Source organism: Natator depressus, chromosome 3, assembly GCF_965152275.1.
Source record: "Natator depressus isolate rNatDep1 chromosome 3, rNatDep2.hap1, whole genome shotgun sequence".
Taxonomy (NCBI): domain Eukaryota; kingdom Metazoa; phylum Chordata; order Testudines; family Cheloniidae; genus Natator; species Natator depressus.
Genome location: NC_134236.1, coordinates 78,345,550 through 78,371,654, shown reverse-complemented (window position 1 = coordinate 78,371,654; position 26,105 = coordinate 78,345,550). Strand labels below are relative to the sequence as shown.

Sequence of the window (26,105 nt, the reverse complement as noted above, 5' to 3'; positions counted from 1 at the left end):
AAATATAATAATGTTTATTTACATTAAGCTTTTTAGTCCTATTTAAAGGTGCTTCATAAGCATTGACTAATAAATCTGCATAACATCTTGCAAATTCCACTACCCCCATTTCATAGAGGAGGAAACTGACACAGACACAGGTAGATTAAGTGGTGACTATGCCTAGGGTCACTGAGGGAGTTAATTTAAAAGGTGTTGGTTTGGGAGATAAAGGGGGGTAAAGGGCTGGGTTTTTTTTTGTTTTGTTTTTTTCTTGGAGAGTAGGAAATAGAGTTACTATCAGCTTTAATCTTTTCCAGTTCAACCAGTATTTATTTTGAGTTCAGTGGTGTTAAAGGACACAAAGTATAGATTTTGTGGAAATGGACTGAATGATTGGAGAAATAATAAACTCTCAAAAATGGAATTCTGGAAGTATCTTGTGGGACCTTTGGCATGAAAAGGTAGAATTACAAATCAACTCTTCAGAGGAAAAATGCACATATGAATGGAGAAGCAGTTTTCACCAATTTTCTCCAGGTAATTTAATTTCTATCAACTGGGCCATCTCTCATGCCCAACCTTTTCTGAACCAGAAGAAATAGAAGCAAAATATATGCACAAGAGTTTACATAACACTGGATTTAAATCCAAGTGGGAATTAACTTTCTTATCAGGCAGCCTTAATTTCCACAAACCCTCTTGGGCAGACATTTAAATATAAAATTTAACTCTTTAAGTGATTTTCTATCTTTATTCTTTACATAGCACTAATATTTTCATGAGCCAGAAAGTGGCCCAACACACGTCCCCACACAGGTGCACAAGAGGGAGGAAGAACCTCACACATACATCTCTGTGCAGGCTCCCCAGCCCTGGATCCAGACATAAATGGTCAAGCAGGTCTACTATTCCCCATCTCGAGAGAGAGAGTGGACAGGAATAGTTGGGGCCTTGGCTCTCCTCTGGCACTGCAATACTAAATACAGCAGAACCAGGCAGATGACTATAAACCCTTGGAATGAGGCAGGAGCAGAGAAGGGATGGTACCTTCCTGAAACACAATTCCTTTCCTAGGTGGCATAACTACACATGCAGCTTTAAATAGGGCAGATTGTAAATTCACAATATACTGATAGTGCTAAATCTTGAAAGAGTTAGAGAATTACCTTAAAAAAGGGCTCAGATATGAACCCTTGTGTTACTATCCTATAGTCTGTACTGAATCTCACAGACAACTCAACAAAAACTAATTTTGTTTCTTGACTATACAGATTTTATGTTTACTATCTAAGTATATATTAGCGTCATCACTAAGATTTAATATTTTTATTTATCTAACCTCACAAGCCAGGCTTGTTCAACTCGGTAATTCCAGTTATGAATGGGGATTATACTTGTCTCCCCAAAACCCTAGATCTGTGCATATTCTATTTTTAACCTCTGGTCATATCTCTCCTGTAAAAATAATTGGTCCCTGATCCATATTTTAATTGGTCCATTGATAATATTCCTTTGTCAATAACTTTCGGTTGGATAATATTTGTAAAATATTCTCTATCTATTTCAAAACTTGCTACGTTTAAATATCCTAAAGCTGCTCACAAACAGCAATGAAAGGCAATTCTTGGTAAATACAGATGCCAGCTCCGGATGTGGGCAGGACAGAAAGCTCTCCTAGACAAGAGGTAGAAAAGACAACACAGAAATCTGTATGGGCGAAATTCTGGCCCTACCGAAGTTAATGGGAGTTTTGCTATTGTCTTCAGCGGAGCAAGGATTTTGCTCTATACTTTAAGTCCAGTGCTTTTAAGCATCACCCTTGCTGCTTTCAAAGAGTATGTTTGTTTCCATGATACTGTCAACAGATGATCTACTTACTGGACATTTTTGTCCACAACCAAAGAGAAGAAGAGCAAGAAAATGAGGAAAGGAGAAGAAAGAGGCATGAAGAAGAGTTAAATACACTACTGGAAAGAAATAGGCACCAGAAAAAAAAAAGATCTGTGGAGAAAGTTTTCTTAGTGAAGACTGAATCTGGGAAAGCTAAGGGCAAGTCACCTCTGGTCGGACTGCAAGGGGCAAGAAACTCATAACTTATGGCCTTTCCTACAAATCATACTGTCAGAATAGCATCTTCCAAAAAAGAGCAAATTGGGACACAACTCTCCAAATCTCTGGGTCTCCTGAGACCAGCAGAGAAATCCCACAGATCTCAAGGCATCTGTTAAGAACTAGTCTCTCCAAGCTACTCCCTCAGCCCCTATCCCCAGTAGCAGCAAGGGGCTGTAAAGATGGGGTAGGAGGTGATACAGTTCAGGTTCAATTCCCCCACCCTCAGATACATTCATAATTTTTTCATCCAGCTTCATAACAAAAATGTAGAGGAAGATCTGGTCACAAGATGTGGTATTAATATTTAATGTTAGGAGGAAAAGTGCTTGCAGTGTTGTTTTCTACAGTGTACTGGGGGTTGACTGGACTTATTTCATTAAGTTTAGATTGTGCTTGTGTTCGTCACACTTTGGGGAACAGTGCTTATATCTGGCTGCCCTTTGGTTGAGAATTCCTTAGTTGTAGCCTGTCCTTTACTTGGGATCAGTAGCATGCTTCTGATTTACCATTTGATTGGGACTTTATACATGTGTTTCTCCCAAGCCGTATACTGAATTACTATGTACTTCTGGTATGCTCAACTGTATTGCTTCTAGTTCATGATTTTGAGTCCGGCAAGTCTTCTTCCAGAAACTAGTGGGCTTCCTTGTGTCAGCCTGAAATAATTCAAGGCATTCTCCTGCTATGATTAATGTGTCCTAAGCTTGGGTGTTCCAATCTGTACATAACACCACCTCTGCCTGAGTGAAGTTGTGCACATATGTCCTACCTGGAAGTTCCCCCATTTGACTTCTGTCAAGAAGTGGCTACGTGGGAATTAAAGTGGTTGTGTAAATCTGGCTTGTCCATCACAAAAGATCTGGTTCATACCTATTCATACTGACCAATCTGCTCCACTTCAAAATGGAATGAACTGTTCCACTTAAGCATTTTTTTCTCATTACAATTTGGAAAAAAAGAGGATGTTTAATTCACTTACAGAATAAATGGATCTTAGACGCTTTCGAAAATAGGACTTTTGGCACTTCTGAATATTTTACCTGGGGCACCTTAGTAATCAGCATGAAAAGCAGACTTTTCCTAAAAGGCAATATGCACCTTGCCTGCAAAACCATCTGTAATATGTCCAAATCTTGTTATACAATCCTCCAATACTGTGTCATCAATTCCTCAACAATTTATCTTTTTACCCTAAGTGAAATGAGAACAGGTTCCTTCACGTGGTTGCTCTCAATTACAGCCATGTTCCTATTAATGTATACTTTATTATATATATTATTATTATTATTATTAGTTATAAAACAATGTTTAAATTGAAGAGTTCAGTCAGGTTAGAAGTAAAGCAGATTAATCATCAGTATGACTAGGCAAAAAGTAGAGCAATACAAGAGTGAAGGACAAATACATACAGATGCATATAGCCAATGTTCAGCCTCTATTAAAAATATGAAACAAATAACTCTAGTGGGAACATAGGTGTAGTTGACAGCAGTCATGTGGAAGAATGGGCTACTCAGTGCATTAAAGAAAAAAGGAAAAGAAAAGTTGTTAGGGAAATTAGCAACATATTAAAATAGAGGGGACTCTATTGCAACATTCAAATGTACAGCAGGAGGTTTTCTAGAAAGAGGCCAGAGAATAAGAACGTAGCCAATTTGCCGAAGCAAAAAAAGGCGGTGCAAACAACAAAAGAAATAAGGTTGCTGGGGTGCAGACAGGAGCCTGCTGTGCTCATTCAAGTTGGGACAAATGACACTGGAAATGAAAGGTCAGAGTATTTGAAGCTCAGGCTTCGTGAATTACCAATTAGACTGAAAAGTATAAAATGCACAGTGATCTTTTTCTGGCATATTACAAATTATCATAATAAATTATCGTATGGACCCGCCAAGACAGAATTCACACAGAAACAGAATGCTACATCAATGGGATGAAAAAAGCATGCTAACATAATAATAATTGGAAAACGCTGGGAATATTTGAGGCAGTAAACACAAATAGAAAATTTATCATCGATACTAACAGTTACGGAAGTGTAGGTGCCTCTGTCAGATTTAGAAAAAATGACCGAGAGGATAATTAGAAAAACTTGATCAAATGGACATATTATTATTATATATTAAATAGTATGGATCAGTGGCTAGGTCTTCCAAAAGGCTACTGCTGGAGAGATGCCAAAGAAGCTTAAACAATTGAGGATGATGATTAATGGAAATTACTTTAAGTAAAGAGAAATGGTTCAGGTACAAAACAGGAGTGCTTAATCTACAGGGTAAATAAATGTATACCAAGAAATAAAAATGCAGTTTGAACAGATGGCCTTCAAATGGCTAAACAGATAAATCAGGAAGAAGCTGGATTAAAAACAAGAACCGTATGATGCTTGCAAACAATTGCAAACAAGGGTGAGAAAATAAAAGAAATACTGAAACAGACAAAATGCAATATTGAAAATATAGAGAAAGCATGCCTACAAGTGAAGAGAGCTCCTACTGTGCATTTCTAGTACTACCAATGCAAAGGAGTAGTTAAAATAGAAGCTAAAATGTCAAAGAATAATAAAAAATAAAATTCATAATAGAAATGTGTGGGTATTTTACCAGGCCTCCATGTCTACAGGAATTAGAAGTAAAAGTGGCAACCACAACTTGCCTACATAATATGTGGCTACTTGACTGTCATCATTGGAAATATCATCTTCCAAATGCATTGAAATACAGTACTGTGATAAACGTGGCATTGTCCTCTAGCATGGTTGAAATTTTGATCATGTAACAGTGTAGATCCAATCCAATTTTATACTGGATTAAGTCTGAATTTTAAATAACCTTCAGATCCAGTCACTCGGCAAATCAAGTCCAGATTTTGTACATTGTTTAGACTCCTCAAAGTAAAATATATTACGTAAAAGGCCCTGCTTCATTCACAATATTGTGGAAATTGCAGACTCCACAATATTAGGTTTCCATTACAATTTTAATTTCAATTAGATTACTTTGCACAGTCCATAATTTTTCACACATTTTGAGTAGCAGTTAGTACTGCACTAACACCCAATGCCTGTAAAATGCGAAAAGCTAAAGTGACTGTACTCGATTTCTACAGCAGTTGTGTTAAGACTTTTAGTCCTCTGAATTTTATATTATACTGGTCATTTTTTAAAAAAATGACTATAGCTGCAGCACAATGTCTGGCTACCAAAGAAATTATCAGGTATAACATAATACTTGAGTGTTTATATCGTTCCAGTAATTTTCCTTAAACAAATAGGTCTACTCTGGCTGTTTACATGGTGAAACTGAATAGAAATTATGTTTAGTAGCGGTAATTGTGATCAAACATGTCAGGGAAAGCTTATGATTTGATTACCTACTGACTCCCACCACCTAAAGTGGAAAGCAAGAAATGAGATAAGGCTGATCTAGGAAACAAAAAGATTGAATAGTTTAATCATTCATAGTCTCGAACACAATTGACCCTATCCTGTGAAGCCACTTAAAGAATATAGTTTATGCATAATTACATCTAATTGAATGAACAATGCAGAGTTTTAGCAAGAGAAGCTTTTCTTAAACAATCTCGGACTATCTGGGGAATTTAAAGATAAGAATGATACTGGGAATATGTGTGCTGCAATCTACTCTATTTTTTACATTTTTTGATTTATAAGGATTCTGAGGCAGGCTTTTTTTTTTTCTCCCCGAAGTACAGTTTCCTATGTTAGGCACCTGACTATATTAAGAGATGTAAAGATATCATACATAGGATATAGGGACGAATAAAGAAAAGAAATAGTTAGGAAAAGGAAAAAACAGGTGTGAGAGAAGCTAGGTCCAAGCTGGGACAGTAAGGGTCAGTGCTCAGATGTCTCTTATTATCCTTTAATGAGAAAGAGAGAGGAACTGAATACTTAACTGATAGCAAGAAATTGTGATAAGCACTGAATGAAAATGGTAGCAAGTGAAATACAACAGGATTGGGAATGACTGAGTAACTGGTTGGTGTATATAGCAAATGAAATGTAACGGGGAAACAGTTGGAAATTAAAAGTGAGTCAGTCTTAGTATTCGCAAAAAGAAAAGGAGTACTTGTGGCACCTTAGAGACTAACCAATTTATTTGAGCATAAGCTTTCGTGAGCTACAGCTCACTTCATCGGATGCATACTGTGGAAAGTATAGAAGATCTTTTTATACACACAAAGCATGAAAAAATGGGTGTTTACCACTACAAAAGGTTTTCTCTCCCCCCACTCCACTCTCCTGTTGGTAATAGCTTATCTAAAGTGATCACTCTCCTTACAGTGTGCATGATAATCAAGTTGGGCCATTTCCAGCACAACCTGGAATGGCCCAACTTGATTATCATACACATTGTAAGGAGAGTGATCACTTTAGATAAGCTATTACCAGCAGGAGAGTGGTGTGGGGGGAGAGAAAACCTTTTGTAGTGGTAAACACCCATTTTTTCATGCTTTGTGTGTATAAAAAGATCTTCTATACTTTCCACAGTATGCATCCGATGAAGTGAGCTGTAGCTCACGAAAGCTTATGCTCAAATAAATTGGTTAGTCTCTAAGGCGCCACAAGTACTCCTTTTCTTTTTGCGAATACAGACTAACACGGCTGTTACTCTGAAACCAGTCTTAGTATTGACCAGCATGGGAAAAACATGCACTGCAATGTTTTCCTCTCAGTTCTAAACAACACAGTACTCACTAGACCATAAAAGTAATAAGCAAGTTCATTTGAAGAACATACACCTCATACATACAGAAAACCTTCCTCCCTGGAATAAGACCAATTAAGTCAACACAATTACACCTGGGATGACTTTGCTGCACTGAGTCTAGATGAAAGACACCAAACTCTGTTTCTAAAATATATCTGCATGGAAGTACAGGGTTCAGATGAAATTTTTTTTGTTCCTTCTGAGGCATATTTGTAATTATTACCGAGTTCATTGTTCCAGTGAGAATAGTGAATGCAAAGGTGGCTCATGTCAGAAATGACCTTTCACAACTGCATAAGTGGCAACTGGCAGTTGCCCTTGTATTGTAAGGTTACAGCACAGTTTGCTTTCTACAATTAGAAGCTGTACATAGCTAACCTCACTTTTGAAGTATGAGCCATGATTGACATTATAGGTATTGCCAACCCCACAGGTAAAAAACCAGACAAACCATGAGTCAGATCCCCCAAATGAAGATATGTTTTTAAAAATGATTCGTTTGTGTTTTTAACTGCCCCAGCCTATCCCCAGTGTGTGTGTGAGAGAGAGAGTGAGAGAGAATTACTATTGTTCATTCTCCCAAATGTATTGGGAAACGTGATTTTGGCCCCCACTGCAGGAGCTCTCTGCCTGAATCCAGCCCAGCAATTCATTCTGCCACCTCAACTTCCAAATCAATCCCACCCCCCCAGTCCCTGTATCAGTTCTGGCCCTACATCTGATTTCCCATCCCGCATCAATTTTACCTGTCCCATTGCCCCACATCTGCCCCCGCCCCCATTATTTATTTTGCCCTCTCCAGTCTCCTCCCACCCCCACATCACTTCAGCCACCCCAATCCCAGCTCTGCTCCTCATGGGGTTCTTCACACACCTCTCCAAGGCCTAGGGAGATTGAAACAGTTTCCCCTTCTCCATCTTTCAGGCTGGGGGAAGCAGCTCCCTCTCAGGCCAGTACAGCAAAGAAGGAGGGAGGAGCAGAAGAACCCTCCCATTACTCACCAGAGGGAAAAGGGGAAGCATGGAGTAGAGCTGCACTAAGCTGCTGGCCTCTTTCTGCTCCTTCCTTCCCTCTCCCCTTCTGTGAGAATCACGTTGGGTTGCTGAAGTGAGGGGGAAAAGAGCACGGCCTGTTTCCTGCAGCAGCTGTGATTGGCTGCTCTACCTCCAGGAGGCTGACAAGTGGGGCAGGTGGGCCAGAGGGGATTTCCCACACGCAGGAATGAAGCTTCTCGTGTCATTGCCAGACAGGCTCCCTGCCAAAATCACATCACGTGCAAAAATATCACAAGAGTCGCAAACACTGTCCTCAGAGTAACAGCCGTGTTAGTCTGTATTCACAAAAAGAAAAGGAGTACTTGTGGCACCTTAGAGACTAACCAATTTATTTGAGCATGCTCAAATAAATTGGTTAGTCTCTAAGGTGCCACAAGTACTCCTTTTCTTTTTGCAAACACTGTCCTAACTCCATAGAGTTGAGTTTTCTCAATAAATATTTGGGTATGCAGGGAGGTTAATCACATAAAAGTGGATATATTCTTGTTTTAGGGTGATGGTCAAGTGCCACAGGAACATATTCCCTTGACATGGAATCCGCTTAAACAGGATTCTGAAAATCTGAGGCAAACTGGGTGAATATCTATGCTACAGAAAAATATTACTTATATCAATTACATTCTATTTTATCCACTTTGCACAGCTACTTTTTAAAAAAAATTGCTTCTAATTTTTCTTGTTTTATATTAACAATCATTTGTTGGATTTAATAGAAAATTGATTTTAATAACTACAGGATCAGTTTTTATCTTTGTTCTACCAGTGGCCATGTTGTCCTGCATAAGTGTTTTCTGCAATGTATACATTAATAGGAAAGAAAAGCCTTAAAATGCAAAGGTTTTTTTTTTAAATTGCATTCTGCATAGTACTGCAAAATTCAGTGTTCCATGACTGCAGGATTTTTTTAAACTAGATTCTATATCTGACATCTATAATAAGCATATTATATATACACATGGCACACATATATATGCATATGCATATATATTTATATTCACACACATATCTATTAGTAGAGGATAGACAAACATCCCATTTCTCTAATAATCATACTATACAATTTATCCCACAACCTAAGGAGATGTAACGAACCCACCACAGATCACCAGCACGGTTAGAAATGGAGATCTTCGAGACTTACAGCTTGATTCAAAACCAATTTAAGTCAAGGGAAAGACTGTCTCTGACTTCAACGGACTTTAAATCATATACATCTAACACTTGTGCAAAAGGATTAACTCCTCTAGCTGCAAGCATCAGACTGTTCAGGTACAAGGCAGAAGTCCATTTTTCGTAATGGAAAACGCATAATAGAGAGATTTCAGAGTAGCAGCCGTGTTAGTCTGTATTCGCAAAAAGAAAAAGGAGTACTTGTGGCACCTTAGAGACTAACTAATTTATTTGAGCATAAGTTTTCATCCGATGAAGTGAGCTGTAGCTCACGAAAGCTTATGCTCAAATAAATTTGTTAGTCTCTAAGGTGCCACAAGTACTCCTTTTCTTTTTGATAATAGAGAGAGACTGTCTTATGGACCACCTCCATCCCATTTGCAATTATGCATTTGCAATTATGCTGGTCACAGGGTGGTGGATCTCCTTTGTTCTAGCAAATACATTACACTGAAAGCTAAAAAAACATGAAATGATTCCTTCTCTAAGATTACTTCCCTGTGAAAGCTACCTTAGTAACTGCTGTAGCTTTCACAGGGAATTAATATTAGGGAAGGAATCATTTCATGTTTTTTTAGCTTTCAGTGTGATGTATTTGCTAGAACAAAGGAGGTCCACCACCCTGTAACCTGCCAGTTCTTTGTGAACCACCATGAGATTCAAAGGTTACAGGTTAGGAACCTTTGTCCTACACTACATGGGCCAAACACTACAGACACACATCTGTGCATGCATAGCCAGTGTGTCACATGGTAGAAGAGAGAAGATAGCTTAGTGGAAAACCAGAAAGCAAACTGAAAATGCACACAGGCTAAGGTAAGGACTTCCCCTGCCAGTCTCTGCACATCTTGTACTCTGTGGTCCTCTATGTCACATTTTATAAAGGTCCACAAGATGAATAGGAGAGCTCCCCTCTCGCAGATTTTAATAAGCTTAAATCTATATTGAGGCATCTAATTAAGTGACATGATTTCCACAGGTGTGCTAAGCTTTTATACCTTTGATTCTGCACACCTCTGAGCTTGCACCTCAGGCCAAATATTTACGTGAGGTGCCTACATATACATTTAGATACCTAGGTTTAGGCAACAAAGTTTGGAAGTTTGGGCCTTATATTGTAATATTTATCTTTTATTTTAAGTTAGGAAGTATCTTTCCCATATAAATGATATACTGAAGTGATATCTTAAAAATCCTTGAACAATGAATACACAACCTCCTTTGTAATTGCATCCCATAGCTCAGTTAAACCAATTAACACAGACCTGTCAGCATAGTTATTTTCCTTCTTTATTGATCTCAAGCGTAGATGATCAACAAGTTATAAAATCTCTAAATCTACTAGTAAAAAGTAGCTCTCAAAGTATACAACATTCACCTTAACATGCACCTCCTATACTGTTAAAGAATACATCTAGTATCTCTCTTAGTCTCGTTGGACAATGGCCCATTTCTAATCACAATTTATGTTCAGAAGAATTGGATTACTTAGAGAAGGGAATGAGGTTGTAGCCACACTGTGTGTGTTATCTTTAACCTTCCGAATGCTGGCTTCATCCTATCCTACCTAGTGTTGCAATGAATATTTTAAGCAGAGAGTTTAAGAAAGGGCAACTAGAGATCAACTGAGAACATACACCCAGAGTCACAATGTCCTCAGTGAAATAACAGTTTATTTCTCAGTTTATTTAACCACTTTGTGTAAGACAAAATCAAGTTTTTGCTTCAGTGTCCTAACAGGACACCTTGTTCATTGTGTTTATTTATGACAATTCCCAGTTCTTTGCTGGATATTAGATATATCATAAAAACTGATGAATGCTAAAAATGGTGTTTTAAAAATAAAGAGGGTATGAAAGTAGCATACTGATGGAACTTGGACCACTTTGATAGTTAGATAGTAATGAGTCTGACTGCTAAAGGTACCATCATTCAGGAGAAACATATTGACCATTACAAAATATAAAACATGCTACTAATCACCTGCAAAATGTCAAAGACGGCCAGTGTCACAGGAAGCTCCTCTGCAGCAGTTGTGTGAAAACTAACATATCCCGGACACGAATAACAGAACGTTTCCCTATGCTGTCCATATTTAAGTCCCTCTTAAAGACACTTCTGCCATGCTGCCTACAATGAATCTATAAAAAAGACCACTCTGTTTTCTCCTTCCCCCACCTCTGTTTCTGTATATGACTGTGAGCACTTGAAGGCAGGGACTGGCCCCTCTTCAATTCTGCTCAGTCATCCCCACTCTTTAGCCCCCACTCTCACCCTATCCTCACACACAGATTCATAGGACTGCAGCTCCCAGGGCTGGTTTTGCTGGGGGTGCATCCCTGAATGGATGCCAGAAGCTACTTGTCCCTCCAGACCAATCACAAGCTGTTTCGGGCTCAGGCTGTGCTCAAGGTATCTCCTGTTCTTCTGAAGAGCCTACTTATAGGGCAGGAGAGAGGCAATCTGATTACTCCTACAAATCTACTCCTTCGGATGAGCTGTGGGAGGACAAAAAGGACATTCACACACACCTCCAGCTGCAACAAAGTTTTCCCTCCCATCTGCCTACCCACACACAGGACCTAGGGCAAGCAGTTGGTCCTTATCCTTACTGGTGTGTAATTGCTGTATGTATTATGGTGGTGTTATGTTGGTTAAATTTATTTTATTCTGTGTTCAAGTCAAGTTAGAATTATGTTTTTGTTTCTACACATTTCCCTGCATTATGTTGCAGTGTTTGGGTGGATGCTGTCTTTGCAGGAGCATACATTTATTTGGGTGTTTGGGCTAGGATGATAGATGTGTATTTCCCAGAATTATGGTATTCATATGTAGCTGAGACTGTTTGGAATCTTTCCCAGCCCTAGCACTTTCTACAGGAGTAGAGCATAGGTTGGTGCAAGCTGCATGTCTTGGCCTGGATGGTGCATCTTGCTGGATAGCCATTTTGATCTTTGGGTCTACCAGCCAAGACAAAGATTGGCTCGTGCTCAGGTTAAACAGCCTCAACCACTCTGTAGTGCAAAGATTACGCTCACTTGTTTCCTTTATTTGTTTACATACTTGTTTATTTAATGAAGTTGCGGCCTATATGCTACAAATTATCCCTAGCCTGTGAGGTGCCTTCGCCGAGGGGATTCTCAGAATGTCTGGAAATCACTCAGCACATTATGGGTGTCACTCTAAACAAATAATCTGGATGGGAGGTCACTGGATGGTTACAAACAAAAAAAAACAGGCTGCTGTAAACACAGATGGAGGAACTAAGTAAAAAGGATGACTGTAAAGTGATTCAAGCTGAAGTGGCAGAGGGAGATGATCATATATAATCATTTTCTACCTTGATGTCTCCACACTAAATAGTTGGGGAACTTCTCATATCTAAAATATTTGCTTACTAATTACACACACACACACAGACTCACAGAGATAGATATATAAAATAGAGCTAAATATAGAGGGATACAGCTAAATATAGAGAAAAGAATACCATACATAGAAAGATAAGAATAGGCATAAAAGTTGAGAGAGAAATAGAGAAAGCAATTAGACTGGTTGAAAATATTCAATCAAAATGTTTTTTGTCTGAAAATTGGGGTTTTGAATAAATGAATTATTTTGCGACAAATATCTGCTTGTTACAGGAAAAAAAATACTTTTAATGAAACAACAAAAAAGCCACATCACCCAAAAACTAAAAACAAAAGTGATTCAGGAATGCTGTTGTGGTGTATCATGGGAGTTGCAGTTTGGGTGCCTGTCACTGGGTAACACTGGTCCTTTATGAGGGAGCATAGCCAGTGCAGCTGTGACTCATCATCTACCTCCTAACTGGGTGTCAAAGAGGGCACCCAGGCCTTAGAAGGGAGAGATATCTGGTGAATCGGAGCTGCCTGATTCAGTCAGGAGAAGGGCAGGTGAGAGGTGCCAGAAACCAGGGGGACTGTGGAAGGTCCCTGAAAAAAGCTGTACAGGGTTCCTGGGGTATGGCTGAGGCAGCTAGACCTCCCCAAGCCAGAGAACCAGAGCAAGAAGGCTGCAGAGAGCTGAAGGTGAGGGACTACCAGAGGGAGTTGCCTGCAGACTTCTAAGCTGGAGTGTGAAGCTGAGAGCTGGAGAGGACTGATGCAACAAACGGGTTTACCTCCATGCTGAAGAGCTGGAGCAAGAGGGCTGGAAAGGACTAGGGGCTCCCCTGCTGAACTCCCAGCAGAAAGGCTGTGGGTGTCTCTGCTGGGAAGAGCTGGATTGCACTCCAGCTGGAAGGGGTGGGGTTGCTGCTCGGTTAAAAGGCAAGAGATGACTGACGAAGAGCCCAGGCATGGTGGAAGATGCCAGAGTGTAATATGTGGGACATCAAGGGAATAGATATTGTGTGATTTTAAGGGGGTAATAAATTGTCTATGTTTGGGGTCTTTTGTTATGGACTCTTTAGACTATGTTGTAATAAACTGTCCCCAATGAGAGATATTATTGAGATGAGAAAGCTTACATTAGAGTTATTGGGGATTCTGCTTGAGGGAAAACTAACACAGGTGCACCTGTTGTGCCACAGCCTCTTGCAGGAGACGGGCATATGACAGTGCCTCATGCCCCTGTTCTCCTCTATGTGTCGGATTCCCCAGTTGCATTATATCTTCCATGATGCATGTGGTGATCAGCAACTGAGGAAACTGAGTGATGATAATGGGCAGGGTTCAGCAGCCGGAGGCTCATTTCTAGTTCATGTCTTATGTTCCTAAAAGCTCATGCTTTAGGGTTTCAGCCAGCTACCTGCACACTCAGATTTTATTTTCACCCAATATATTCTGGGAAGATTTTAATTTTTTTCTCCCCTTCTTTTGAAGCCTCAGGGATGGCCACGGCTAGAGATGGGACACTGCACAGGGAGGGCCAGTGGCACCGAACATTCTTTCTCTCAGGTGCTTGGCTGTCTAGTTCTTATTCACATGTTCAGGCTCTAACTTAAGCATCAAAAGAGGGATTGCGAAGGAATATTCCCTCAGGTCAGATTGGCAAAGGCTTTCATCTTCCTCTGCAGCATGTGGGTGCAGCACATGCCAGGATTATCTGGGTATTTCTCACTTAATCATTTCCCTGCCGTTGCGGGCTCTTGGGCACCAGAGCACCTCGGTCCCTCCAATTCTCTGCCTGTTGCACATAATCATCTAGTCTCCTGCGGGCTGTAATACTTCGATCTAATTTCAACTGTTGGGTTTAATGTGCAGGTTCTGGGTGGTAATTGGTGGCCTACCCGATATACAGGAGGTCTGGATATACAGGATGATCTGGTAGTCCCTTCTGGCCTTAAGCTCTGTAACTTAAAAAGTCAAAATTTTCCATGGAGGAAGGGGGAATATTGTTCCAACCAGTGAATGAACTTGAGGCCGCATGGGTAAAAACAGTTACTGAGTTTGTGATATATCATCTGAAGGGAGTGACTGGAGCAGCCCCAGCTCTAAACTTTTCATTTCAGTGCCAGAATTTCTTCAGACATGTCTTAGGACATGTCTACACTGCCCTGCAGTTCGGACTATGGGAGTGTGTATAGCAGTGCGCATTGACGTGCTGCACTGTTCCTCCCCTGTGTGGATGCTGCAGGCACAAGATAAAAACTTTGCATTAACGTAGTTCTCTTCAAAACAGGATTACATTATAATTTAAGAGAAGGGTGTTAAAGTAATACTTATAGTAAATCTGAATATCCTGGCATATGTTCTCACTGTCTTGTGAACCTTTTGGGCAAACAGAGGCAGGCAGGATAGGTTCAAGTCAGTCAAAAACTGTCTGCTCTTGCTTCCGAAGACCCATGCATTTTTCCCAGTGTCAGCCTGAAAAGCTGTGACTGGAGCTACAGAATAATCTTCCTATCTTTTGGTTGTATTAAATCAAATTCATGCACAGGTTTATTTGGTTTATTTCAAGTGGCTTTGATCAGATGTCTGGACATTGAGCAATTTACCAAAATCAACAAACACAAAGAAGCTAGAGACAATTGCATAATTTGCAAACAGACTAAACTCCATTTCCAAGAGACCAAATTCAATTGGCACCATCAATTGAGAAAGTTTTAAAGGCCAGAGAAAAGGGATGCCTGACTTATTCAATTACAAACAATTGCCAGTAATGATATCTGTTTTGACTCAGATTGAATTACCCTGCTGCTTCAGTGTGCATTGATATTTCTGTCTTACTGCCTGGACTTTACAGCAGATGTTTTAAGGAGAAAAGACAGGGATCTTCTCAGTGTATGTTAATGGGAGGTAATACTGCATATTTTAAAGGTTATATAGGGATTCCTCTGGGACACAGTATCAAATCTCCTGCCAGAAAAGAAGGGCTGATTGCTCCTGAATGATTAAGTTAGTGACTATCATATTTCTTTTCACAAGGGAAATACATTGCTCCTAAGAAATCATTGTGGATGCTATCTATTCTACATTGAGATTTGGAAATGATTCATATAAGCATGAAGCTCTTTCCATTAGGAAAACAAAAACAGAGATGCAAAATAAATAGCCCATGTTTAATGATACATTTTAAAAACTGGAAAAAAGCATCTTTAAGGTTTTTTTTTTGTTTTGTTTTGTTTTTGGTTGTTGTTGTTGTTGTTGTTGTTTTAAGTACAGTGACTTGTTGGCCTAGAAAATCTCAGCATACCATTAGCATTAACATACACTATTATAACAATCTATCCATGTAAAAAAAGCAATCAGTAACCAGCAATCAGGACCTTGTTAAATGTTGCTCTCACTTAGATTTCAGTAAGATAGCAGACAAGCTTCCAAAAAGGAACTTACATGATCAATTAGTTCACGAACCATTCCATTCCATTGTCCACTGGTATCATCCTGGGCTCCATATTTGCCATCCTCCACCAGCCTAATTTCATAGGTAAATCCAAGGATGGTAGCTAGCTCCCTGAGGAGGTCAATGCAATATCCCTCAAATCGATCATTCCCATACAGAGGTTTGTCAGACTTCTTGAACATCACATATGGCTCTTCCTGTAAGTGAAGACACAGAGAGGGAGCTCCAGTCATTATCTATTTGTATAAAGTTGTTAATATATTACCACACACAGATAGAGGTGGACTTTAAAAAGAAAATCCTGTTGTCTCCCCTCTATCAAGGGAAAATTTACCTTGGATTACTCAAAAATGCTCTCATTTTTAAGTGAAAAAAATGAGCCAATAGTGAAGCCACATCTTCAGTGCAGCCGCACCCTATCTAATCTGAAATGTGTTCTCTACCAAATTGCTTATTAATGTCTAACATATTACTTGGGTAGAATCCTGTAAACTGCTTAAAATGAAAGCAATCTAACAATGTGGTTATTTGGCAACTGAAAAATTAATAGTTTTAATTCAGAATGTCAATCAAGAGTGTTAAGTATTGCATGCTATAATTTTTGTATAAGTGGGGATGTTAACTGATTTTGCAATTTTTTTTTTAAATAAGCATGTAGAAAACCTTTCAAAACACAAATCAGTAACAGTACATTCTGGTCCGCTGCATCAAGTTATATATTTTGCTATTTATGAGACTGAAGAAAGCCCATGAAAACATTAACAAAAAAATAAATTTAAAAAAATTAAGTCCATGGAAACTGAATTTTAATTCCTTCAAACCTTCAGCTCTGATATTTAATTGTAAGGTTAGGATGTGACTGAAGATTTAGGTAGATGTTTATTGCATTAAGTGGTATACAGAAGACAGTCAACACTTTAAAACAACTGGCAGATCATTAGTAATTTATTTGGTAGGAAACTAATATGTACTACTATGCTCAACTTCTTGTTATGTTTTGTATGCAGAATAAATATAGCTTTCATTACATGTAATGCTGGGAGGGAAAAGAAATACCACATCAAGAATTTTCTATTACCAACCTCCAGTTTCCTTTTGACACAGAATAGGTTAAATACATGAGCTCAAGCTTTTCTCCTGTTTTAGAACCTTTCCCCATTTTGACAAGAATAAAAAATAACCACAAAGTAAGGCAAGAAAAATTGCACCAGATGCAATTACTGCACCAGACACAAGACTCAATGAATAATAAAATAACTCTCCTGGGTAACTTTATAAAATTCATACAGTACTAAACCTCTACATCAGCATTCACTGGGGTTAAAGGCACATCATTCTACTGGCACTTAGCAGCTTTAATAAGAGTCTGTCAGCATTTTCACTATAAACACCATTTTTGAGGAGTCCCATAATTGATCCATTTAATTTGCATAAAGATGAAACTTTTGCACATATGATTTTTGCCCAGATACAAGGGTATGAGAGAGAGAGAGAGAGAGAGAGAGAGGTTTGTTGTAGTTAGAACAAAACATGTTCAGAAAGTATGTTGTGTGGAAGGTTTTTTTTGGTCATCTTTTGTATTAAAAAGATCAATATTTGTTTTCTCCAAATTGTCATGTTATGATGCTATTTCACATGTTTCTACTTAAAGAAATAAATGTAGGGCCTGATCTGGCAAAAGCTGGACCCACACAAGTCATTCTATTGGCTCCTCACATTAGTAAGAGCTACTCATGAGTTAGATTTTTTGGTATGGATCAGCACTTTGGTTTTTAACATTAAATTTGGCAAGTGGTTCAGGAGTTTTTGTATTTCTTAATTAAAAATATGAATATTTATGTTGGAATTTGTTAAATCTGGAAACAGATCACCGCGTATACTCACTGGCTCTTTTTCATAGCTTGTTTTAGTCGGCAAACTGCATTTCCTACTATGTACAGAACAATGTGCATGCTACCTCCCAAGTTCCAAAACTCCATTAGCTTCAGTGAGATATTTCATATAAGCTTTATAATGTAAGGGCTATTATGGTATTTCAAGAGTCAGAATGAAGTCAAACTTTTTCTGGAATTTTGTATGAATTGTGTGGAGTGCAAGACAATGATATTATGCAAAATCCAAGCAAACTGAAAAGCATGTAATAATTTAAGGGTCTTGAATATTTCAGTGGAAAGGATATTGGAATTATTTTGTGTTTTTCATTCTCATGTCTAAAAAATTGTAAAAATTGTAATTACTAGAGCTGGGTGGGAAACAATTTTCCTGTTCCATTCAAGTTTGAAGTATCAAAAAAAACCCCAAAACTGTCTATCCCGAATCAGGACTAAAGTCAAAATCTTGAAAATTTTCATAAACTGAAAAGCTGAAAAATATTTCTGTTTGGGTCAATCAGAACATTTCATGTCGATAATTTTGAAAGATTTCATTTTGAGTTTGACCATTTCTTTCTCTTTTTTCTTTCTTTTTTTTTTTGTACTATACTTAGCTTATATTTCTAAACAAAATGTTGAGGCAGAAAACAAGACTATTTTAGTTCATAACCAAACATTCTGACAATTTCAAAACTCTTTTAAAAAAAACTGAGAGTCAAAAAATGGTCACAAAAACGGTTTCAGTTTCAATGAACTGGCATTTTCTGATGAAAAACATTTTTTTAAAACATTTACCAACCATCTCTATAAATATGACACCCTCGGGTCTGAGAAAATGTTGTACCCTGTTCACAGAGCACTATGCGGTTAGAAAAGCAATCCAATTTTAGCTAAGTACAGCTCAGAGAACTATGTAAGAATGTGTAGCCTTGGAAAATTGATTCTCTAGATAAAAAGAAAAATACTTTGCCTTTGGTAAGCTGATGGCAATTAATAACCAGATCACTTCAGTTATGGAAGCTGTGTACTTTTGGGAGGGTCAGAAATGCCTGGAACCTCTTTCTTAAATATTTCTTAAAATATTATCTCAAGATGTATGGAAAAGCTCAGCAGTACATGCAGAAAAGGCAGAAGAGTTCAGTTAATATATCTGTTCTACATTTGGGAAAAAACAGATGATTTAGTCATATTATATGAATATGAAGCACTTCTCATTCCAGTAGTAAGACAGGAGGATATCAAACAGCAGCTACTAAATTTAGACATTTTTTAAATCAGCAAGGAAAGAAAAATTGCATCCAAAAGTTTTTAAAGAGCTGGCCAAAGGAGCTTGCTGGATATCTAATGTTGCTTTTCAATAACTCTTCTCACACTGTGGAAGATTCAGAAGACTAGAAGAAAGCTAATGTTGTGCCAATATTTTAAAAGTATAAATGAGATGACTAGCAATTATAGGCCTATCAACCTGATCTTGATCCTAGGTAAAAATAACAGAGTGGATAATACAGGACTAGATTAATAAAGAATTAAATTAGAGTAATATAATTAATGCCAATCAACATAGATTTATGGAAAATAGATCCTGTGAAACTAACTTGGTATCTTTCCTTGTTAAGATTATAAGTCCGGTTGATCAAGGTGTTAGTGTTGATGATACTGAGATTCCTGAATGGCATTTAACTTGCTACTGCACATTTTGATTAAAAAACTAGAATGATAAAATAACTCATGTGGAACAAATGAAATGGATTAAAAATTCGCTAACTGGCATGCTTCAAAATGTAACTATATACTGAGAATCATCATGAAGTGAGTATGTTACTCATTGGATCCCATAGGGATCAGTTCTTGGTGTGATGCTGGCAGACCAGGTGCTAGCTCATGCCAAAGCCCCAGATCAATTCACTTGTTTATTAGTATAGATCAAAGTAATTATTAAATGTATTAGAGTGTATTTGGCATTTAAACATCATGAAAATTAATGGGACGTTACATGCATTGTTTTTACGTATCTGTATCCTCTTATAATGGCGTAGCAAACATTTACAATGTGTATATCCCTGTAACTAAACAGCCCATCAAATCAAGAAAGAAGCCTTGTGGAATGCAAAGGAAGAACTCAAACAGAAAAGTGCTAATTTCAAAGCAAGTGGTAATTGTGTGTGATGATCAGAGGTCAAAGACTCTAAATGAATTCCTCACTCTCCATCAAAGGAAGCGCCCACGTGGGTAGTGATACTGTCAGCTTGTATGGATTCCAGGAAAGATGCTTCATCTCTGGACTGTTGGATTCTAATAGGACAGAGAATAACTGCCTGAGAATATGGAGATCCCCAGAGTTATTCTGGGCAGCCCTGAGACACTTTTGGGAAACTGGCAGATTATTACATCTCTGCTACCATTTGGAAGTATAGACTCTGACCCACTTGTCATATATTTTACCTGCTTTAAACTCTCAATAACTCTCACTTCCTTTTCTTACCTAATAAACCTTTAGTTAGTTTACTACAGAATTGGCCATCAGCAGTGGTCTTTGGTGTAAGATCTAGGGTACCAATTGATTTAGGGTAAGTGACTGGTCTCTTGGGACAGGGTAACCTGATGTGGTGTGATTTTTAGACTAAGTGATCTTTTACCCAAAGTCCAATTCTCTTGACAGCAAGGTACACTTGCCATCAAGGGGTTTGTGACTCCATGGTAAGACTGGTATAGTGATCCAGGAGTTCACATTTGGCACTGGCTTGGTGAAATCTAATTATAGAACACATCACCAGTTTGGGCTGTCTGTCCTGTTTTCTGATAGGTAGGCTCTCACATTTGTGAGCCATTCCAGACAGCATGACACTTGGCCCTATGCTATTTAACATATATTAATGACATGGTAGAACACAAAATCTTCAATAATGAAGTTTTCATATGATGCACAAACTGGGGGAGTGGTTAATAATGAAGAGGAGAGGTCACTCACACAGAGTGAACTGAATTGTTTGGTAAGCTGAGCACCATCAGACAATATGTTTTAATACAGCTAAATGTAAATGTATACATCTAGGAACAAAGAATGTAGGCCATACTTACAGGATGGAGGATACTATCCTGGGAAGCAGTGACTCTGAAAAAGATTTGGGGGTTGTTGGGATAAAACAGCTGAACATGAGCTCCAACTGTGATTCTGTGGCCAAAAGGGCTAATGCAATTCTTGGAGGCATAAACAGGGGAATCTCAAGTAGGAATAAAGAGGTTATATTATCTCTGTATTTGGCACTGCTGCAAGTGCTGTTGGAATACTGTGTCCAATTCTGGTGTCTGCAATTCAAGAAGGATGCTGATAAATTGGAGAGGATTCAGAGAAGAGCCACAGGATGGTTAAATAATTGGGAAATCTACCTCTTAGGGACTGAGCTCCTTGAGTCTATCTATTTAGCTTAACCAAGAGAAAGTCATGGGGCGACTTGATCACAGTCTATAAGTCTCTACATAGGGAACAAACATTTGATAATAGGCTCTTTAATCTAGCAGATAAAGGTATAATGAAATGCAATGGCTGGAGGTTGAAGAAAAATTCAGACTGGAAATAAGGCGTGCATTTTAAAGTAATTGTAATCAACCCTCTGGAATAATTTACAAAGGAGTGAAGTAGATTCTCCATCACTGGCAAATTTGAAAATCAAGATGTCAATGTCCTGTTACTGAAAACAAAATGGTGAGAAGTCTTTTTATATACAGAGCTCACTAAGCTGCATACATCCAATCCCAGCACTAGCTTTTTTAAGGAGAATTTAATATTATGTAATTTGACCTGATTTTGCTTTCAGAGGTCTTGAAGGCTGACAATGATTATCTGATGACTCCCAATATTACATGTGTGGTAGATCCACATCATATTTGCTCTGCATCTCCATAATCTTTTGTGTGATGAAACATTTTCCTAGAAAGAAATATTTTAGAAAACTGCATCTATAGAATGTGTGTGTACCTAAAAAAGCCAATCTTAATAAAAAGCAATATGCAGCTGAAAATCTCAGTGGACTTTTCCTTAAAAACTGCTAGCATCATATTGAATGACATTTGTAAATTATGAATTTTGTTCACTAGCATAACACTTGATACACAAGTAGTAATACATCCTAGCCTGTTATAGATAAAAAGATACAGTGTGCCTCAGACAACATATATTTGTGCCAGAGGTCACATGAACAAATAGCATGGTTCTGAGCAATTGATGTTCTGTGCACCTTGGTAAATAGAGGTCAAATGAACTAAAGGAACAGCTCAGATAGCCCAAGATCCACAGTTCCTTGCAGTCTCTGTCCATTGCCTCACTGCTCAGCTAGAAGCCATTTTGGCTGCCTTCAAAGACAGATTATCTTGAATTTGTTGTGATTTAATTGTCTAACATGGCACTTTTCCGTGCACCAAAGAGGGCACCATAACACACACCTCAACAATTGTCTATTTTCTATTTCTTTACGGAAGTTAGAAATGGTAACTGTTTATCTTCAGAAGTTTATTTTTCTTGTGAGGCATCCTAGGTGATTTGTTCCAGACTCCTTCACTAACATAATTCATGTACATTAAGTAGGAGCAGCATCCATGTTGCATGGTTTAAAGTAGTGTTAATTAGAGTGTTAATTTTTTTCATTAACAACAACTTTATGCTTTTCCTTTCTTTAATTCCCACCACGTAACTCAAGGTCTTGACCAGCAAAGGGAGCAAAATCAAGTCAATACTTAGACAGATGTGAATGCAGAAGCAGTGGAGGCAAGAACACAGCCATATTGCTTAAAGGACATTTGAAAAACCTTGTTTACATTTTTTAACTTAAACAGCGGATACAGGTATTTTTGTTCCTTTCCGACAGACTCCCATCACACCAGGGAAAAGTAACATCCTCATACCACCTTTGTTAATTCCCACTGAATGGCATGAAGCAGGGTTTTATGAATTAGTTTAACTACAGGTGAACATCAGTTCAACCCAAACAAACAAAGCCTCTCAGATATACTGTAGAGATGTGTATCATACCACAGGAAAAGCTGAAGCAAGATTCCCATGAAAAGCATGATTCTGTTTCCCCACCCACTTATTATTCTGTTTTAGTTTAGTTTTGTTTATTATTGGCACCATTGTCTTTCACTATTGCATTTCAGCAGTTAATATGTTACAAGAACAATGTTCATTTTTCTTCCTTAGCTGGGGAATACAAAGAAAGAAATAATGTATAGGAATAAAATACATGTAGAAGCATGTAATTTTATGGTTTCAAGTCATGATGTGGGGGGGGGAGGTTGCACGGGGGCTGAGAGTACAGATTTTAAATCTCAAAAAATACCATTATTGGCATGGTTAGGAAAATCATTCCTTACATGGAGACAGAGGAAAAAGTGTTCCAAAAAGGTGGGCATTCCTTTGACAAGTAAAATAAAGAATAGTTCTGGCAGCTATCTGAAACTGTCTCACTTGAGTGGCTTTGTTATAGCCTGCAATACAGGACGGTATATGTTGTTGGCTCCTGAGAAGCACACAGTATCCTTCCCCTCTAAACTGTGTGTGTTTTTCCACTTAAAAGACAATCTCAAGACAGTTTCTGCACAGATTTCTTTTGATCTTCATTATTAAGACACAGAGTAATAATAACCTCTCTTTTAAGTAAGGAAGGAGACTGAAGATTAGAGACTATCAAGTCTCCACTCAATGATATAGGCACACATTTGCCTTTGCTCCCAAGTTGGTAGGGGCTGGGGTTCTGAGGAAGGGGAAGAGAGTGCCTTAGGCAACTCTGTAGTGAACCTCTGACCAGCTGAGGAGTAACATCCAGGAGTTCTGGAGGGAGTTGTGTCTATTACTCTCCCTCAGAAGGAATGAACAACATTTTGACTCTTAGCCCTTGTCTACACTATGAACTTATGTTGGTATAACTACATCGTTCAGGAGTGTGGAAACCACATCCTGAGCAACGTTGTTATACCAACCTAACTCCCCAGTATAGACAGCAATATGTCTATGAGAGGGCTTCTCCTGTTGACATAGCTACTGCCTCTCAAGAAGGTGGAGTACCTATGCCGATGGGAGAAGCTCTCCTGTTGGTATAGGTAGCATCTTCACTAAGTGAAGCTGTAAGTGGAGACAAGCCCTTAAAGACAAATGTTTCCCAGTTTACATACACTAGAAAACAGACAGAAAAGCAGAATGCTGAAGGGAAGTAACTGTGAAAACTGAGAAGGTTCTCTGGGGTTCAGAGAATCACTGGTAAATAATGTGTATTAACCAAATGGTGAGTTTTTCCCTTCTTTTATTCATATTATTATTTGTATTACAATAGTGTCAACATGCTCCAATCAAGGTTGGAACTGCAGTGTGCTAGGTGCTGTACATACACCAGAAGAGCTTGCCATCTGAAAATATAAGATATATAAAGGTAAGAGAAAAAAATATGACTATCCCCATTTTTCAGTTGACACTGGGAGATTAAGTGACTTGATTTTGTTACACCAAGATTTAGAATGGTATAAATTTACAAGAAGCCTTTAATGAACTTGAAGTATGTGGGTTCTAAAGCAGGTACACTACTATACATCTAATTTTATAGCAAAAACACTTTCATGATGTTTTCATAAAAACAGGTTAAAAAAACCCAGAAAATTGAAAACATGTTCCTGGCATGGCAACTAGTGGGGTAGGGCCAGCACCTAAGAATTATGTCACAGGCTATCTGTGCTCACTCAGATGTAGCACAGTCCTTGCTTGTTTTCTGAAGGGGCAGGGATTCAGGGAGCAGAGTGGATCAAATGCTAGGGGGGAAAGAGAGACCGGAACTGTAGACACAATGTTTTCCACAGAAGAAAAAATGTCCATAACACCAGAGCCCAAGATGGCAGTGTAATTAGGTATTCCACTCAAAAGTGTATTAGAAACTTGAGGTAAACAGTAAAGGCCGTTTTTTCAAAGCTAAGCACTTAAGTTACAGCTGCAGGATATAGGCACAGAAACCATTAGTAGCCCGAAATAGGCAATTTGGGTAACTGTGTACGTAAATAGGGGTTTGTATGCTAATGTGTTTATCTGGAGAAAGTAATTATCCTTCTGCACATGGGCATGCATATTTTGCCAGTGCAATGTAGGTGCTCAGTTTGGAAAAAAAATAGCATTAAGGGTGCTAAGAGTCAGAGCACCAATGACAAAGTTTACTATATGTAATCAAGACTAGTCTCTTTTATTGGTTATTGATGACATAAACATTTTAGATGTTACATTACCTTTAGATTCCAACATGTGGATATCACAAAAGGGCTATCCCTAAGTCATTCCCCAACCTGAGTCTTTGATAATTGGCAAGTAAGTGGCTGCCAAGCCATCTGGTTGTCTCAAGAACATAGTTTATTTTTAAAAAATTGGGAATATCAATATATATTAGCTATTCGGTTCATTTCACATTTATTTCACTAAAGAAATATTTTTCATTGATTCATAGATTATAGGGCCATAAAGGGCCACTGTGATCATTTAGTCCTACCTCCTGTATAACACAGGCCACAGGACTTCCCCGAATTAATTCCTGTTTGAACTAGAGGATACTGTGACAAAGTTCCTGCTCTACCTTGGTGGGTCTTGCGCTTATTGGCGGATTTGCTCGCCTTGGAGCTTCACGGCAGCCCTCAGCTTGGCCGTTTTTCTGAACCCACAGTCCAGGTCGACGACTCCTGTGTCTGACCAGGAGTTGGGAGGATTTGGGGGGAACCCGGGCCCGCCCCCTACTCCGGGTTCCAGCCCAGGGCCCTGTGGAATGCAGCTTTCTAGAGTGCCTCCTGGAACAGCTGTGCAACAGCTACAACTCCCTGGGCTACTTCCCCATGGCCTCCTCCCAACACCTTCCTTATCCTCACCATAGGACCTTCCTCCTGGTGTCTGATAATGCTTCTACTCCCCAGTCCTCCAACAGTACACGTTCTCACTCTCAGCTCCTAGCGCCTCTTGCTCCCAGCTCCTCACATACACACCACAAACTGAAGTGAGCTCCTTTTTAAAACCCAAGTGCCCTGATTAGCCTGCCTTAATTGATTCTAGCAGCTTCTTGATTGGCTGCAGGTGTTCTAATCAGCCTGTCTTAAGTGTCTTCAGAAGCCTCCTGATAGTTCTGGAACCTTCCCTGTTACCTTACCCAGGGAAAAGGGACCTACTTAGCCTGGGGAGAATATCTTCTATTACTGTCCTATAGCCATCTGGCCCGACCCTGTCAAAATACCATTGAGAAAAAAAAAATCCCAATCTATATTTAAAAATTGCCAGTGATGAAGAATCTACCACAAGCATTGGTAAACTGCCTTTTTTTCCTAATTGGTATCACTAAAATAAATTCTCACTGATGCAACAAAGA

General features: G+C 38.7%; 1 protein-coding gene across 3 annotated transcripts in view; it reads right to left on the bottom strand.

The window, feature by feature from the left end:
- Positions 1 to 26,105, bottom strand: part of GRIK2 (glutamate ionotropic receptor kainate type subunit 2) — a 594,466-nt gene that overhangs the window by 231,166 nt on the left and 337,195 nt on the right. For all 3 annotated transcript variants that reach the window (XM_074948159.1, XM_074948161.1, XM_074948160.1), the window contains exon 11: positions 15,850 to 16,056. In XM_074948159.1, coding sequence (XP_074804260.1) covers positions 15,850 to 16,056 — 207 coding nt within the window. The remainder of the gene's footprint in view (positions 1 to 15,849; positions 16,057 to 26,105) is intronic.